Source organism: Abramis brama (genome assembly GCF_963993115.1).
Source record: "Abramis brama genome assembly, chromosome: 23".
In the NCBI taxonomy this organism is placed as follows: domain Eukaryota; kingdom Metazoa; phylum Chordata; class Actinopteri; order Cypriniformes; family Leuciscidae; genus Abramis; species Abramis brama.
In genome coordinates, this window is record NC_139985.1 from 17414742 (window position 1) to 17432963 (window position 18222).

At 38.3% G+C, this 18222-nt stretch overlaps 1 protein-coding gene across 3 annotated transcripts in view; it reads right to left on the reverse strand.

The window, feature by feature from the left end:
• Positions 1 to 18222, reverse strand: part of nlgn1 (neuroligin 1) — a 298549-nt gene that overhangs the window by 203536 nt on the left and 76791 nt on the right. For all 3 annotated transcript variants that reach the window (XM_084100585.1, XM_084100586.1, XM_084100584.1), the window contains exon 2: positions 15203 to 16031. In XM_084100585.1, the coding sequence (XP_083956711.1) occupies positions 15203 to 15698 (496 nt within the window). In that variant the 5' untranslated portion in view covers positions 15699 to 16031. The remainder of the gene's footprint in view (positions 1 to 15202; positions 16032 to 18222) is intronic.

The following is an 18222-nucleotide window of genomic DNA, read 5'->3' on the forward strand; positions in this document are numbered from 1 at the left end:
TGAGGGACACAAAACGAGCTCGTTTACAGACTGTTGTTTGTCACGACTATACACCTCTGAGATCTAACACATCTCTCTCTCTTTCTCTCACCCACTTTTATTCCTGCTCTGTGTAACATCACACATTAATTTTGAGAGATGATTTGCACTTTAAAAATAACAAGAAGTATCATCAGCTCAATATGTATAAGGCAAAATGACATCATTCAGACGGTTTAATTAGGAGTTGGAAGTAGGTTGTAGTTTTCACAGCGCTTTAGGGGGTACAATTTCCTCAGCAAAATCAGCATTAAACTTATTTGTGTTAAAACTACATGTGCCCATGCATCTAATTTTGCTCTAAACGACAGTGTATCCTGTCACACGGAAATAATTGCAAAGGGCTGTAGATGGAGTGGCCGCAGCGGTCTGCACTTACAAGAACTGCCACAGTGAAGAATTGATGGGCTTAAACCGTCATTAATATTCAAGGTGAAGTCCCTCTCAGTCTCCAACACTGTTTAGCTGACCCTCCACTCACAAGCTCAAGCCACACATTACTCTTTTCTCTCTGTTTCTGTGTGCCATCACTATTTCTGCCTAGTTTTTTTTTTCCTCTTGCACTCACTCCTTTTGCATTTATATTTTTTTTATATAATGGGGAGTAAAGTAGCAGCACTACTAACCTAATTACATTGTTCAGTAGTGTGACAGTACCTCAGCTGTTTTCAAAACCAGCTTTTTTGAAAAACAAATAAATAAATAATAAACTCAACACTCCTATGTTTTGTAATATTGTACACAGCTGAGTGAACTGAGGTCATGATCAAACACACCAAAAATCTCACAAGGAAACAAAAGAAAGAAGAACAGCTGTTCGCTCAAGACTTGTATTTAAAAAAATAAACTGGTTAAAGAAAGAAAGAAAGAAAGAGAGAAAGAAAGAAAGAAAGAAAGAAAGAAAGAAAGAAAGAAAGAAAGAAAGAAAGAAAGAAAGAAAGAAAGACCCCCTTAAGACTTTTTTGCAGCAAAAATAACATAATATAAAATAAAAAAAGAACTGATTTCCTCAGACTTATTTGCAGCAACAAAAAATATTAATAGTCAAAAAAAATTTTTAATAATATTTAATAGAAAAATAATAAAGTATTTCTGTATTAAATCATGCTCATGAGTTCTCTGTTTTTAATTCAGTTATATACATTATTTGTTTAATATTTTTCATAATTATAAAAAAAAAAGAAAAACACTCCAATCGGAAATCTTTTGGAATTTGCCCTGTTTAGTAAATCTGGCCCTAAATCTAAACACTTCATCACCCAAATTAGTTATAATTGTTATTGTGCCAAATAAGTGCTATAACTTTTGATAGTTATATATTTTAAAACAGCATCAATATTGTCCTCAAATTGCTGCAATTTATTAGCATCTTTGAGTACCTTGACAAACTAGAGTTTCAAAGTAGCTTCAAGAACATTGATTTGTACTCGATTTCCCGGCCCATCCCTCATTTTTTGTGGCCCGTTAATGCGATTTCCTGTTCATTCATTATTCAAAGGCTCTCTGTGTGTCTGGGCATTAGGAGCCGACTGCAGGACGTGTGTTACTTTTGCCTCTTTCTGCTTGTTATGATCTCTCTCTGTGATTAAAATGACCCCTTCAGTAATGACATACACCGCAGACGGACGGCGGAGAACGTGGCAAACTACTGAAGCAGCAAAACGCTGCCGTGACACCGCCCCGAGACGCCCGCATGCCCGCCGATATGTTTAATGAAGGGAGTGATGAGTTATTGATGTCTCCGCTCTAATTAGAGGTCCAGAAGTGTCCGCGGCAGTCATGGCGGTGACAGCAAACACAAAGACGGTCATTGATTGTGTTGGGATGAACTGACTTTGGGTTTTGCAGTCTGGAAGAGCACAGGCACACAACTACTGTTCTACTTGACTGGCACGGGCCTAGTCTGATTAGTTACACTTCCTAGGATCAGTGAAACTAATTACTGGCCTTAACTTCAAAACCAATAATGAAAGGTTTAGGGATGTGGAAAGCGCTTAGACATTCTTCAATTCAGATTCAGACTGATAATGGTTTGTTTAGCTCTGTCCCAAAATCTAGCGAGCTGCCTTGCTGTCTATTCTACTCAGACACAGTGTTAATTTCGTTGACAAATAATATTCGGCATCATTTTCGTCAACGACATTTTTTCACTGGCGAAAACGAGATGATAACTAAACCAGTTATGAATGACAAAAACTATGACTGACGAAAATGTTAATAAGCTGGCATACACTTGCTGCATGTCTCATAAAACGTTCAAAAATGTAAACGTCTGAGAGAAAGAGAAGTGCAGACATATGGATAAATATGAAAAAGCGTGACGGCGCAAAAGAGAACTCAATTCAATCCGGTTTTCTGTGTGTAAAGACGACGAGTACTGAATAGAGCTCTCTTTACATCTTTTCTCGCTTGAATAGACATATACACATAATTATGTAGTTTTGGCGAGTATTCACGTAAACACAGTCGGCTGTGTCTAAACAGTTGGGAGAAAATTGGATTTGATCAGTGTATTGGATCCTTGCATTCAGCCTTAAAGGGACAGCACTCTAATAACCTGCTGCTGTAAGTCATTAATGTTAATCAAACAACAAATGAAAAAGCAAAAAATCACTCAATTTTATTGACTGAATAACATTAATAGGATTAATCTATATTTAATTTATACAAATAAATATGTCTTCTTGAAGGAATGAAGAATGTTGCATGCAAGGTGTTATTTTATTCCGCTCCTGCCTGAAACGTTCAGGTTTTGTCCTGTTCCCACCGGCAAAAGCCTGTAGGAAGAGGTCTACGCAGATTCCCGGTCCAGTTAGATTCTGTCTCGTTCTGGTGTCCATAGGCTATTTTTTTCCAATTTCCACATACACGACTCTTTAGATCTCCAGTTTCGCGTACAGACGACAACATTGTCAAAACGATCCCCGTTCACACTGATCTGCGAAAACTACTAAAAGGCTGGATACTGTTACATATTCATGAATTCTAATTTTGCATTTATATTGTTTTGTTCAATTTTGTACTCTTTACAACTTTTAACGGGCTGAAACATCCTCTACTGTATCCAACTCCTTTCTACATAGCACAGGGAAAGTGCATCATTCAATTTGACCTAAGCATGAGCCATGCTTTATATTAAGGGCTTTAAAATATCTGGTAAGATTTAACACGTATAGTTTAAAAGCGGCTTTGCGCTGTCAGATGCTCTGACATGTGCTGACAGACAGATACTTGCGCTGTTTAATGTGTTAGAGATGAAGTTCTTTCATCGGGGCAAAACTTACATTTCACAGGTATATTCTCCATCTGTAAATGTTAGAAGCTCATGCAAATATTTCCATTTTGCTGTCAGGAGTGAATCTCCGCTAAACTTTACTGATTCCCGTGAGCGAGCTAAGCCATGCGCCAAACAGACAGAGTGCAATAGAATAGGACCACAATAATTCTGACTAAAAAATACATATTGCTAAAATATTTGTTGGTGGACAATAAATGTGCCATATGTAGAATTTTAAAAACCTACAAGTAAGTGTATTTTTAAGATAGCAGTTACTCTAAGGGGACTTCTAATGTGGTAATCAAATGTAAGATAATTTGTCTGTACTTTTGATTGTATTTATTTTTATTTTTAGTGTAGTGAATTTAAAAAATAAAATCATTATTTTAGTTTTTAGATTGTAAAGTTACAATGTTATAATTTTTGGTTAGAATAAAATAGAGTTAGAATAGTTTTGCACACAAAATACCAGAGCCTACATGGTTACACTCACTTTTTTTTTTCATAACCTTCAATATGAAAATTGTTTGTAGGAAAACATTGGGTAGGATGTGAAAAATAAATAAAACAAACGCAGATTTTAGAAGTTAGTAGAAAAACGTAGAAAATACCGATATACCGTATACCACCATTTAACCAAAAAATACCAAGATATAATTGTTTTGGCCATATCGCCCTGCCCTAGTGTAAACGGCCCCTAAAACAAACATTCCCAGGTAATATTTCAATATGTTTTGGCTTCCGTGCATAAGCTAATGAAACACAATGGATTCCAATAAAATTTTACGTTAGCGTGTTGCTAAGTTAACAGAACAATTAATTAAGCGTTAAATGCATAAAACATACAATACACACAAATATTGGGTAGAATTATTTCTTAAATAGACTGAACTATTTTTATTGATATTGTTCAGCACAAAAAAAATTTATATACATTATATATTTCTACTCTTTTTCTTCCCTAAGCTTGTTGCAGTTCATTCTGGAATTGTTTTATACTTGAAACATGCGAGTGATACTGACTGAAACTGACTAAAAATAAGGTATCTTTGTTATGTGTGGTTTGGTTTAATTGTGTTTTGGCTCTGTTTTCCCTGTTGTGGGGTGCGTTTCCAAAAAGCATTGTTAGCCAACTATCATTATCAGCATAGTGCAACCAAAACCATAGTTCCAATGAACGTTCGCAATCAGCATCGCAAAGTTGTGTGGTTGGAACGACAGCTCTGGGCCAGTGGTTAAAAGCATAGTTTCTTGTTTGCATGACGTGGACTTAATAAATCCTTATCTTAAACAAAATACACAAGCTGACATTCAGTACAATCTATATCTTTCATTTCAAATATATACAAATGTAATTTCCGTCTTTTAGTTTCTGAAAAGAGTGCATGTGCGTACATGCTCTAGTACATAAGAAAAGTAAGAATAAGTTATTACTCCACCACCTGTGAGACATCATTAACCAGTGTGGTTGAACGACAAAATTGGGACATCACGGTTTCGGGAAACAGCTGTGACTAACTAGTTGACTTTTTCAACGATGCATCGTACAATGGTTGTTAAGCAGCACAGCAACTACTAGCTGGCCTCTGTTACACTCACCCCTCTAAACCTCACTCCCATCCGGGTCACGGCACCGATATAACCCCTCCACCCGTGTCCTACTCGCCCCGTTGTGTGCGGGCCTCGAACCCGGGTTGCCGGCGTGAGAGTCAGGCACACTAACAAGGAGGCTAAAGACTGCAGCCACTAGCTTCTGTCGCTAGAGCGCCTATTGAGATCAGAGGAGTGAGGTTTACTTGCACAGCGACTACTAGCTGGCCTCCGTTACACTCACCCCCATAAACCTCACTCCCATCCGGGTCACGGCACCAATGTAACCACTCCACCCAGGTCCTACTCGCCCCGCTCTGTGCAGGCCTCGAACCCGGGTCACCGGCATTAGAGTCAGGCGCTCTAACATGGAGGCTAAAGACTGCAGCCACTAACGTCTGTATCTTGATTACTCTTCCAATGTATTTAAGCCCTGAGTTTCCTCAGTTCCGTGTTCAGTCTTGTTTATGTCTAAGTTTACATGGTTGTTTGTTTCCCTTTGTGTTCCCCCTGAGTGTTCCTAGTCGATTAAATGAAGACTGTTTTGTTGTCGATCTCCTCACAATGCGAACACACAATGTGTTTGCCACCTTTTTTTAATTAAGCTATTACATCATGGTTGAATTTGTTGTACTTGCTTAAAAGTAAATACAATTAATTGATTTTGTGTGTGATTTTTTTGAAAATTATCATAAAGAAATACCAGATGCATTAAAGTAATGAGAATTTGGGATGAAATTATGTCAGAATGCAAAATATTATAAGGGTCCTAACAGTAGGCATTTTTTGCAGATGCATAAGGTATCTTAGAATGTAAGATAATTCCGGTTATGCTTTGGAACATATCTTTGCAATGGGAGTGTACAATGTAGTTGGCATTTTTAGACCAAACATTTGTTTCAAAAGTAACTTTTTGTTTTGCATTCATTTTAATTACAACATAATAGTGCCCTGTTCTGTGACATCAAGCTGCTAACTCTCACAGTCTGTGTAGGCTGGTGGCAATTAATAAAATCATTGTTGTGAAACTTCAGATTTGAAGCTCAAAACAAGCACAACAGTGACAAAGTGCCACTACAACAATTTCCAGTATCACCTTTGAAAATGCTGACAACATAGTTTCATATAACGCAATACTGTAGCTTTCTATTATTTTTTCCCAAAGGGTTTTGTCGTCAATAGCCATTAACATTAACTAGTTTTCAGAAAAAGTGCTGCAGATAAAAGGAAAGAAGCAATCTAGACATCTTTTCAAACATGCTCGGAGTAAACTCGGTTACTGCAGACTGCTGGTCAGCCAGCCGGCGCAGTTACTTGGGGGTGACCTGCCACTGGATAGACAGTACATCTGTCGAGAGATGTTCAGCAGCCTTGGCTGCAGACGGATGCAGGATCACACATATTCGATGTAATTGCTGCAGCTATAGAGGAAATACATGTAGAGTACAAAAGCAGAGGGAAAGTTACAAGGATGACTACATATAGTGGCTCAAACTTTCTGAAGGCCTTTCGAATATATGGGGAGGAGAAAGAAGATGATGCACAGGAGGAGGGAGACTTCATACTTGATGATGAATCTGACGAAAGTGAATCGGAGATGGAGTAACAAGAGCTTTCTGGTATTTTAAATGGGGACTGTGGCCTGGAATACCAACTTCCCAGATATCAAAAATGTGCATGCCATCTACTTAATCTTGTTGCTACTGTTGATGCATCAGCAGCAGAAGCTGGAAGTGATGCATATAAGAGACTTTCACGGTCAGATTTTGCAAAATGCAGTGCACTGTGGAACAAAACCAGCAGATCAACCTTGGCTTTTGAAACTGTGGAACGTGAGTGCAAACTGCAGTTTCTGCGACCCAATCAGACCCGCTGGAACTCACTGTTCCACTCGCCCGCATCCAGAGGGAACAAGGAGAACAAGCAATCCAAAACATATGCACAGCATTTAAGTTGTATATTATGACAAAGCTGATCTACATTTATTATAATTGTTATTATTATTATTAACCTTTTTGTGTTTTATGGTACAGGCTCAATACAGCTGAATTGGGGTTTTTGGCTGAGTACGCTATTGTAATGAAGCCATTACTCAAGTAACTATTACAATTGTTACTTTTACTTTTATTTGAGTAAATATTTCTGTAAGTACTTGAGTACAGATTTTGGCTACTCTACCCGCCTCCGTGTTTAAGATAAAAATATGTACTGTAGGAAAAAACTCAATTGTCCATATTTAAAAAACTGCATTCTTTTGCTCAAGACAGTATGTAAGCAATTTGTTTGTGAATTCAACAAACGCCAGACTCTAGGTCAAACGCGAGCCTCTCATTGTCATCTCAAGGTGAAAGAAGCATTTAGACAATCTCCCCTGCACACGCACCATCTGCGACAGTCTGTCCCTTCCCTTCCTCTCTGCTTTTTCCTCTCCACAAGGTTCAGTTGTTGTCATCTACGTTATGAGAAAATGCTTTGAGCTGATCTGGGAACAGCGCCAGGTGCCACACGCCAGTCTGTTTCCTCTAATACGCTCCATTTTAGCATAAACTGTAATTAACGCAACTTGGCACTACACTTAGCACAGGAATTTTACAGTTCAGACCAATGGCTTATGAGCTGAAGAACACAACGCCATTGCTTGAAATAGTTATTTTTTTCCTTATAGTTTCATGATATTTTCCCTTACATAAGCAATACTTTTATGCCAAAACTTAAAGGACAGAGTGACATTTTCTGGGGGCGGGTGGGAATTTAAAAACCGAGTATGCAAAATTAGGACGAGGGACGAGTCATAAATCAGCAAAACAGCCAAGAACTAAATTATACTAATCCCACTAATACAACCAGAAATCCCAAATCTACTGGAAATCTAAATTTAGAGAGTGCCAGGTTGGAACAAATGTCTCAGCTCTGGAGTCGAAAATAGTTTGCTTTTATTGCATTATTACATCCATGTCTTTACTTAGTTTAGCCTCTTTAGAATTAAAAAACACTAATAGTATATCTCATATGTCCATGGGGAGGTTTATGAGTTTTTCATGGTCTACCACTGACTTTGAGTGAAACTGAGACTTGAACTCATGTTAAATCAAGTGTACTCAGGTTGTATTTGCATCTTTGATGGTTGCTTAAAACAACTTGAAACAGTTAACCAATCAACACACTGGTCCAGCAGACCAATCAGAATACATTACGCTTTACAAGAGGGGGGTGGGCAGGGGCTTCATAGAGACAGGAACTAAACAGACTGGGAAGAGAGGTTCTGCAACCATGTAAAATATGTGAAAAATTATGTCAAGCATGAAAATCTATTCTAGCCCACCTCAAAAACAAAATCAAAACTTTGTAAAAGGGGAATTTTTTCTGCCTTGTCCATTCTCTTTCATTAAAGCATGACTTGCATGTAAATCTGTATTGTCAGATGAAAGACTGGTTTCCCAGACCTCTGGTGAGGGCAGTTTCTATGGGTCATGAATAGGGAAATTAAATCTTCCTTGATCTTTTGACATATAAGAGACATATCATTTGTACTATCCATTGTACTATATAAATATCCCGTATGTTTCAGAACTCAAAACTTTCTTGTTAGTACAAAAAAAAAACAGCTTTAAATGAAACCAAGCTCAGAAATCCACTCGTTTCGGATTTTGTCACATTATTACATCATAGTGCAAAGAAAGACCACCTCTACAGAAGATCAACTTTTACATCATTGCCTCTTTAGCCCCGCCCACCAATTTACGAGAGAAAGGTGACGCGTCATTGCTTATCACGTAACATACCGCAGCAACAACAGTGCTGAATGAATGATGATCTGCTTTTATGTCATTTTTCCTTTTTTATTAAAAATATTCACAAATTTGTTAGCTATGGCATGAAATATCTGATATTCCGATTGCCAAATATATGCAAGTGGAACTGTTTTGTTGTTTAAACATCTTTATAACGATCGCGTTAGTTGAGCTATATGCGCGATGGGCGCCGCCATGTTAGTTTGTGCCGCAGGCGCAGTTCAGAGAATCGGATCTGTTGGATTTACAACACGTGAATTCATCCACTTCTCCCAAAATATAAAAGTAAGTGGCCGGTGAACTGGGAGAAGAATAGAGTAAATTTTAAAGTTACTTACACAATGTGTATCTGAAATTGAATCTGGATTATTATTGCCTCTTCCATAGACATCAGTGTGTATTTTACAAACTCTAAATGTATTGTTTCTTTAGTACTTATGTGAATTTATATGTCTGAAACCTAAAATAAACATTATGTGGTTGAAAACACTGAAACGTTGTGATGTATGACAGCTCTGGCTCAGCGCCAGCCAACGCGCGAAAGCACATTTGAATTTAGCAGTTGATCACATGATGCACTGACCGTTCTAATCACACCGGTGTGATCGTACGCTCCAGGGACCAGCCTAGACTGATCACACCAGTGTGATCGTACGTGCGAAAGGGTTAAGACATGTGAAACATCCGCGTTTGCTCATCGCCTGTAGGGTTCATTTGCAAAACGTACATGTAAGAAACTTTTCCAAGATGATTATGACAATGATTACTATTATTTAACTGAAGTTATGATTACAAATGCCTCTATTTGAATGTATTTTTATCCGCCAGGATGATAGAATTGACGTCATTACGTGAGGACGTAAAAGAACTGGTGAACCAAACCGGTTCATTGAAACAAACTGAAAGAACCGATTCGCGGGAAAAGAACCGGACTTCCCATCACTACATTCTTGTGATCCTAAGTGTGGGTGAACTTCATTTTTAACAAAGTTACAGTCAGATTTACACTGTTCGTTTATTTGCTTCATTAACTGCGGAGAGAGTGAAAATAAAAGATGATGCAGTGTCAACTACATTGGATCTGACAGTAATGTCAAAACACACAAGTGTGAGTAACAATGTTTTTACCATGTCACTATTGCTTTGTCTGATATAGATTGATATGTACTAAGTATTTATACTGTAGTGCCTCAGTCAAACTGAATAGCTGTGATAATTAATGCATTGGATTATCAGATATGGAAAAAAGCATGTATATAGAGAGCACTGTTTTGTTATTGTTTTGATCTAAGCCATTCGCTGTAATCCTGAATAAAAGGTTCAGTGAGCGACATCTTCTGTTTCGTCATCAGTAGGACATTACCACGTTTCATTTTATTTAAAACACGACACTGCTAATAAAAATGTATACATTTTTTACTTTACCAAATTGGATGAACTATGAATAGTCTATAAGAACGACAGTGTAACAAACGATGGTACATTCATTCATAATTCCTTTTACACTAAACACCATAAGTCATCCTTTGTCAGTGCCAACTGTGGTAACTCCAAGTATTTAAACTTTATTTGCCACAACTAAGGCTTATAAAGCATATGTAATACACAAAAATGTTTCACATTGTCAAACGAAATCAAAACAAAGTGTTTGAAAGAGAGGATAGATCAAAAACAGGATAGAACATATAGCGTACTACTTCTAATGTACGTTTTTTGATGTTAAAATCTTATGGACATCAGATTATTTTTTTATTTTTTTTAAATGCAGTTCATTACAGTAGACTACAATAGACTATTGATTGTTTTTTGAAAATGATGTGGTAAAGGCTGAGGATGAGTGTGTGTGAGTGAGACTGAATCAGTGATTAGATTTGGATTTTCTCTGATACAAAATGATCCAACAGTCTGTTAGTATTCATCAGTCATGGTGAAACGGTTCCCTCATTATTGATTCAAACTGAGACATTATCACCTACACAACATGGCCCTCATGTCACACAGGAAGTTCATACAAAAGCACAGTGAGCAGAAAATTATTCTGAAACAACGGTGAAAAGCATAACCTACAGTAATATTACTCTGTTCCACGCCTACACGCACATTCAATATTCAAATAGACTCTGAACAAATAGATTTGTGAGTCAGAACACTGGGACTGCTAAAGAAAGCCTATTAAAATGCATGGTAAGTTAGAACAGGGATAAATAGGAGGAATTTTTCCACCCACCCATATAACGGTTTTAAAACATCATGTATACAGACAAAAAATTACTTCTTACTAAATTGTTAATAAGTAGTGTTTGCTAACCTTTTGTTTTACAGAGACGAATGATACAGTACCTCATTTCATGTGGTTTGTTTAGGAAAGGCGTTAATCAGACTCATATTTATGAAGGTGAATCTCATATACTGCATATATAATATGGCAGGTGATATGTGTGTGTGTGTGTGTGTGTGTGTGTGTGTGTTGGAAAATGCATATATATAAATGAAATATATAAAATACATATTATTATTTTATTATGGAATTTGTTATAGTACCAATAATTAAATTAACTGATTTTGCATGTGCTGTAGCTCATTGTAAGTCACTATAAATAAGTGTTATGAATATGAATAAATGTAAAAAAAAAAAAAAAAAAAAAAAAAAAATATTGCAAAATGTTCTTTTTTTTTCTTCATTAAAAATATTGAGAGAAGATTAAATGTGCTCAAATAATGTCACAACAAAATAATCAAAGAGTCCTGAAATTTTAATTTGTTTAAGCAAAATATGCAGATTTTCATTAGTTTTTAGAGTAAAATTTGACCTGGACATTGTCTGGTTTCACCTATTAGGACCTAGGTGTTGGGGCTTTTGTAACTACCCATAATACCCTAGCAACCGAACATTAACACCCTAGCAATCACACACAATGCCCTACCATGATAGCGGTGAGATAAATCACCACTCAAATTATACAGAAAATGTAAAAATCTAGATAATCATTCTTAAAAAAGAAGAACCAAATAATAACATGTAAGGTGTTTCCTGCTAGAATAGAACATATAGACATCTTTATCTAAAATCATTACTTGAAAAACACTATTTCCAAAGCCCCAGGATTGCAATACACCATAGCCTATATAAAGATGAATGTTCCTATAAACGACTTTCAAAACTACATTATTATATACCGAACTCTACACCGTTCTCAATAGACTGACTTTCGAAACATCGCATATCCCACAGAGAGAATTTTGATTTAAGTCACAGCGAGTTATAGCGAAGCCCAGGTTATTCTGATCACCGCATGTATGTATGATTCCAATCTGATATCCTTTGAGAGTTGGACAACCCTGAACCAGAGGAATCCTGTTGCTCTGTCACACTGTGGCTCTTTCCGCCCACGCTCCGCCATCTACTGCAAGGCTCCAAAACAAGTGTGACAAACCTCTTACTTATAGATACAAACTCAGCCTCGCTTTCTCACACCTCTAACTCTACGCCCTGCCAAGACGATCAAGTTTCTCTCAGAGTTTCTGCGAGCACCACCCCCGGCCTCAATACAAACAGCCGTCTGCGCTCATCTCCACCCTCGCCACTAACCCTGGCTCCTCCGCGCGCCATTCACCCAGCCAAGATACAGCGAATTTCAACTCTGTTTTACAGACCATCTCAAAGGAGGGTGCAGAGAGGAGGCAGAAACTGAGAAGGAATGAAAAAAAATATGGATGCGAAGCAATGGGGCTGCAAATCCATTCCTGTCTTAGCGCGAAGCAAGCATTGCACTTCCCTTATAGGACTGCCATCAACCATTACAAAACTGGGACAGAAAGAGAGCGAGAGAGCTTATTGACGGACACTCAATTCTTGTGACGCAGCTGAATATCATCTGACAGTGTCACACTAGAAATGAAAACCAACACTATTAAATTTTCATTAACAGAAGCCCGTTACAAGCTCTGAATTAATTTTTAATAGCTTACCGCGGCTTAACCTGCTGTCTTTTTATCAACAAACATTTTGATTTATGCGACAGTCTGCTATGACAGTCAAAACCTTGAATAAAAAAGGCACCGATTAAATGTTATGATTACATCGTCCTTGACAGTAACATCCTTGAGTTAGCAATGCCGCTGTGTCCGTTCACGCCGTTTTAAGGTAGTTAATTACACATAGATATCGAGACAAAACCGTGCTGCTGAAAACCAATAAACGCCGTTCTTATCTATCAGAAGCGTAAATGCAATTAGGTATCAAAGGTTTCAATTAAAAGTATTAAATGTAGAGGTGTGAATTTCAAATCCAATTAAAGCATGAGTTAGGGGTCCGAAAATGAAATGTCATCAATGCATTTCCCTCCACGAGAAAGCACAAAGCACAAATTTTCCGAAACAGCATGTGGGAATCCTAAATGGAAATGAAATTTGTTCACAAAAAGACGTATCATTGACAATTATTTCTCAGTTCACACAACTCGAGCGAAGGATTGATCTAACGGCACATAAACAATGAATCAAGACATGAATCAAGTGTGATATTCATAGCAAAAGAGAAGGGCTTTTACATGATTTACCCAGAAATTCTCAATCTGAGCAAATTCCTCACTCGCGCCTCTCAAAGCCACTCCATCTAACGTAGCAATTTTACTAAAAATTGCCTCTATTATTTTTGCAGGCAGAAGAGACAACTGTTCTTTGCTGTTAAAGCAATCCCAGTTGCGATGATGGTGGGTCTTATTACACAGCATGCTGGAAACATAGCTTCAACTGCAAACATCAGCGATAACACAATGGCAGAATGTTTACAACATTTTTAAAACATTCATATTAAACCCAGAGCAAGATGCTATCTGTGCCCTCACTGGCCTTCACCTACTTAGATGTGTGCAAATGGACTGAATTCTTTAGCTGTTATTTATTTTATTTTTTAATTTCTTAATGGATAGGTGTTGGATTTGCTTTGGTTTGGCCTGTAGATTAACGCAGATGGAAATTAGTTCCCAAGCCAGCAAGTGACTGAAAATCATTGACATTTAAATGTGGTTAAAATAATGTCAGTCATTGGTTCAATGTTAAACAAAATTGAAACAATGATTGAAAATCAACTGTCAAATCAACACTGAACTTTAACAAGATAGAAAAAGTAACTAAGTTGAAACAATGTCAGAATGTCAATGTTGATTTGATTTGCAACATTTAAAACATAATCCAAAAGTGATTCAACCTTCATCTGCTTTGAATAATCATTGAAATGCCCGATGGATCACTTTAAAGGGATAGTTCACCCAAAAAAGAAAATTCTGTCATCATTTACTCACTCTCATGTCATTCTAAATATAGTTGGTGGTTTTGGACCCCACTGACTTTCAGTGTATGGACCAAAAAAGTTCTTCAAAATATATGAAAGAAAGTCAATAAAATGATGACAGGTTTTTTAACCACAGTATGCCAAACAGGAAGTTTTGGGGGAAATGTATTGTATTTATACATTCATTGATTTTTGCCATGTCAGACCAGCAGAAGATAGGATAATGTTCTCCAGCTGGAACGTTTTATGATTACTCTTGTCGGCAGGGAGGACGTATTAACGGGATACTTTATATAAAGCGAGCTGTCAACAAACCCAATGCTCGGAAGGGGCCAAGGTAGGGTACGTCAGGGTGGGGGAGCTAGAGACATTATCTTGATGAAGCTGTGATCAATACAGCCAGTGTAAGCCAATGAAATCCAGATAGCATCTCTTTTAATTGAGATTAGACTCTGCAAGTTCAAAGTGTGCCCATCTGATTTAAGAGACGGCTCGGTCTCCCCAGTTGACTCTTCATGGTGGGAATCAATTATGGTTTCTTCTCTGACATGCGACCTCAGAGAGTCGAGACCTGGACTGGTGCTGTAGAGAGGGGGGAGATCTTTGCCTGTTCTCTTTTGGGATTTATGTCGGTGGATACATACCTCCTTTTCTACAAATTTTCTTGCCGGGTTTTCTGGCACATTCCTTGGATATTCTTTTTACTGCAAAATGAATAGAAGACTAAAAAATAACATGGGAGTCCATTATGGACATCAGGTGCATGCAACAGCAAAACTTGACTGAAAGAGGAAGAGAAGATTTTAACGAGAAGTTCTCTAACTTAAATCATCATCACCATCATAAGTACTGCAAAAAATGCTCCCCTTTTATAGTTCATTTTGAAACATTATGGGCTGTTTACACTAAAGCTGTGTTTGACTAACAAGTAAAGGGGGGGGGTAAAAAGAAAACCAACCATCTAAAATGGACGTGCTGCAGCACACAGAAAGATTTGCATGTGCAGGGGATGGTGGGAAGGTTAGGACACACATACAGCCTCGCTCACACACACACACACACACACATTCACACATTAAGCAGTGGCATGCATCGGACATGCAGAGATCATGCTTCTTTTTTTCGCTGCACTCACTACATTCTGCACAGAGGAAACTGACACAGTGAGATGACAAAGGCAGGTCTCTCCGTCCTGCCCGCACATAAACTCACCATCCTCCGTTGGCACGTATATGTTTAAGAATAAGCAGTCCTCGCTCTGGTCCTGTACGTAGGAAGACACCACTTCAATACTGTTGGTGAACCAAACTGGCAACATAACGTCCGGTAGCCTGCCCTCCAGCAGCGTTTGGGGACAAACGGGAGCAAACTGAGTAGCGTTACGGATATCTGACCACGAAATAGGGGGCTCAGGAGGTTGGAAGCGCCTTTCGCCTGTTGGGGGTGCTGCGTAGGGAACGCCCAGGAACTGGATGACAGGCCCCAGGATCTCATTGTTGAGTTCTTTTTTGAATCCCCGCAGCTTGCCGTAAGTCATAGTGACAACGGGGTCCGTCTCGTCCAGTTTTTGCGAGGCAGTGAGATGGGCGTGCAGGGTTAAGCCTAATATCCAACACAAAAACGGCAGGTCCAGGCTAGCACTGAGGCCTAGCCGCGGACACATGGCCCTCCAGACGCCACCCAGGCGGTTTGGTCGTTGGAAGGGCATGTTCAATCCTCTTCACACTAGTCCCACTAACAGCGGCGGCACTAGTTTATATCCACTCGCACAAAAGAAACGATCAAACCCAAGATGCCAGATGTTCCAAGAGCAAAGCTGTCAAAAATCTCAAAGCCTCTTTGCTTGGCAAGTATTCCCACATGGATTTAAAAACGGATCCAAGCAACATCTTTATCAGAAAGCCAGCTATTCATCAGGTCCCATCCTATTGACAACGTAGCTTTCCATCCTGGCTACGTGCGGGGCAGGGCTGGGGGAGGCATTTGCAGCAGGTTGTCCACAGATAAATCAAGCCCGGTGCAGTGGTTGGTCTATATCCTGCTGAAAAAAAAATAAAAAATTAGTGGTGAGGCAGATGGGAGAACGGAGCTTTATTGGCGTCTGTGATCTTGTGTGCCTGTTATCAAGCAGAATGTTCTAGGATCACAGCTCACTGGCATGACACAGCATCTATTATACAGACCCAGAGTCAGTTAAGAGGAATCTCAGCCAACGGCAAATCAAATACTTCTCCAATACACTCACAGACTGAAGTGGTCATATAATAAAGCAGCACTTAAGACACAATACTGAAAAACACTTAGTCAGGGGAAATCTCACACGTCATACATCATAAATGGTAAAACTTTTTTTTTGCAAATATTGTAAATTATTTATTTAGAAATAAATGTTACAATCTGAAGTTGTCTTGTCATAAAGAGGTTGAACTATTTCCTGTTATGGATTTTTTGTCCATGCTGGTGACATCACTGTGATTTGGTGGACAAATACACACACACACACACACACACACACACACACACACACACACGTCATGTCATTGATGAACCAATGAATCAACAAAATGTCCTGTTGTTTGTCGCGATCATCGTTGGATAAGACAATAGCTTTTCATTCCCATTACTGCAAAGATTCAGATATATTACATCAAGAACTCAACAAAGTGTAGTGATAAGTCAAGAGGAAACAGAATATCGAAGAACAGCACAACAAAACCCTGCACATCCATTTAGTGCGTCAACCTCACTTCTGAGACAACCTTGCAAATGTGCAAAAACTATATTTAGATCCCCCCAGAACACAAGTCTTAATAAGGAATAGAGGTTCATTTATAACCGTGGGCGAGTCTTCCCCAGTGGACGCTGTGACGAGCGGATTCAGAACAGGCTTTCGCTCAGCACAGTAAATGAGTAAAGCACTTCTACTTCCATGGTTCTACAATAGGGTTTATGTTCCACTATAATGGGGCATTTGTCTTGAGTACTACTGTACCACCACACACAGCCTCCTCTGCCCAATTCCCTCCGACAACCAGATCATTCATGATGACTAGCCGTGGAAGAGTCAGCAGATCCGGTCTGAGTGCCACACAGACAGACAGGGAGCAGACATGGCTGAATGGAATAGCTGGAACTGACCTTTCTTCAACCCGCCATGTAATGGCGTCCACAGACAATGCTTAAAGAGCCTCCATTCTGTCTGATCACAATATTTGGCCCCGAGGTCTAATCTACTGTAATGAAATGGACCGATTTCAGTAATAACTCTGCCATTGTGCATTTTGTTAATGGTGAACCAGAAACTGCAAGCATTTTATTAAATTCAAAAGGTTTTCAGACATTCCATTGTATGGTTTTAGGGGCAGGGCCGTAACTAGAATAGATTACGTATAGATCACAATGGTCTCCTACTTTTCCAACAACTAATAGTCAGTTAGTAATGTCTATTTACGACTAATTTATCTTTTAATAAAATGTGGGTTGCAATTTATTTTAAGGTGCCCTTGTTACAGTGTAATTATACAAAGAAGTACTGAGTAATATTAATTAACAATATGTACTTATTATATAATTGAGTTTTGGGTTAGGGTTAGTTGCTTTTAATTATGCATTATTTGCTGTTATTACTATAGTAATAAGTGTAACACACACACACACACATACATACATAAGCTGTGCATATACACAAGTTATGTAAAAAATTAAATAATAATTAAAACAGACAATACATAAAACATTAATATTTTTCAATGACCAATTTTAAAACTGTCAAATACAATATTGAATGTTTGGTTTCATCCTATATCGCATGGTTCTTGCAAGTTGCACTCGAGTTCAGTCTTGCAGAGAAACATGCCAAAAACAAACCCCACTCTGCAAAACTGATTGTGTTAACTCAAGTGTTTTATTTATCCATGATTAGTCAATCTCACTTTGGCCCAGTTGACATTTCTACTCCCCTCACTTCATATTTCAAAACAAATTGCTCCTATTGACGGTAGCCTATCAATGACAGGCTTCAAAAAGATGCAAAACAGTCTGTTCCATCGCATAATTAGATGAACGGATAAACAGACGCAAGATGAGAAATCCACTGCATTGATTGTGTACTGTATTGTTAATGAGCCTATAAAATCGCCTAGGAGATTTCTACAATAGAGCAGAGAGAAAGAGAGAGAGAGAGAGAGAGAGAGAGAGAGAGAGAGAACTCCAACACTACACTTTATAAGTCT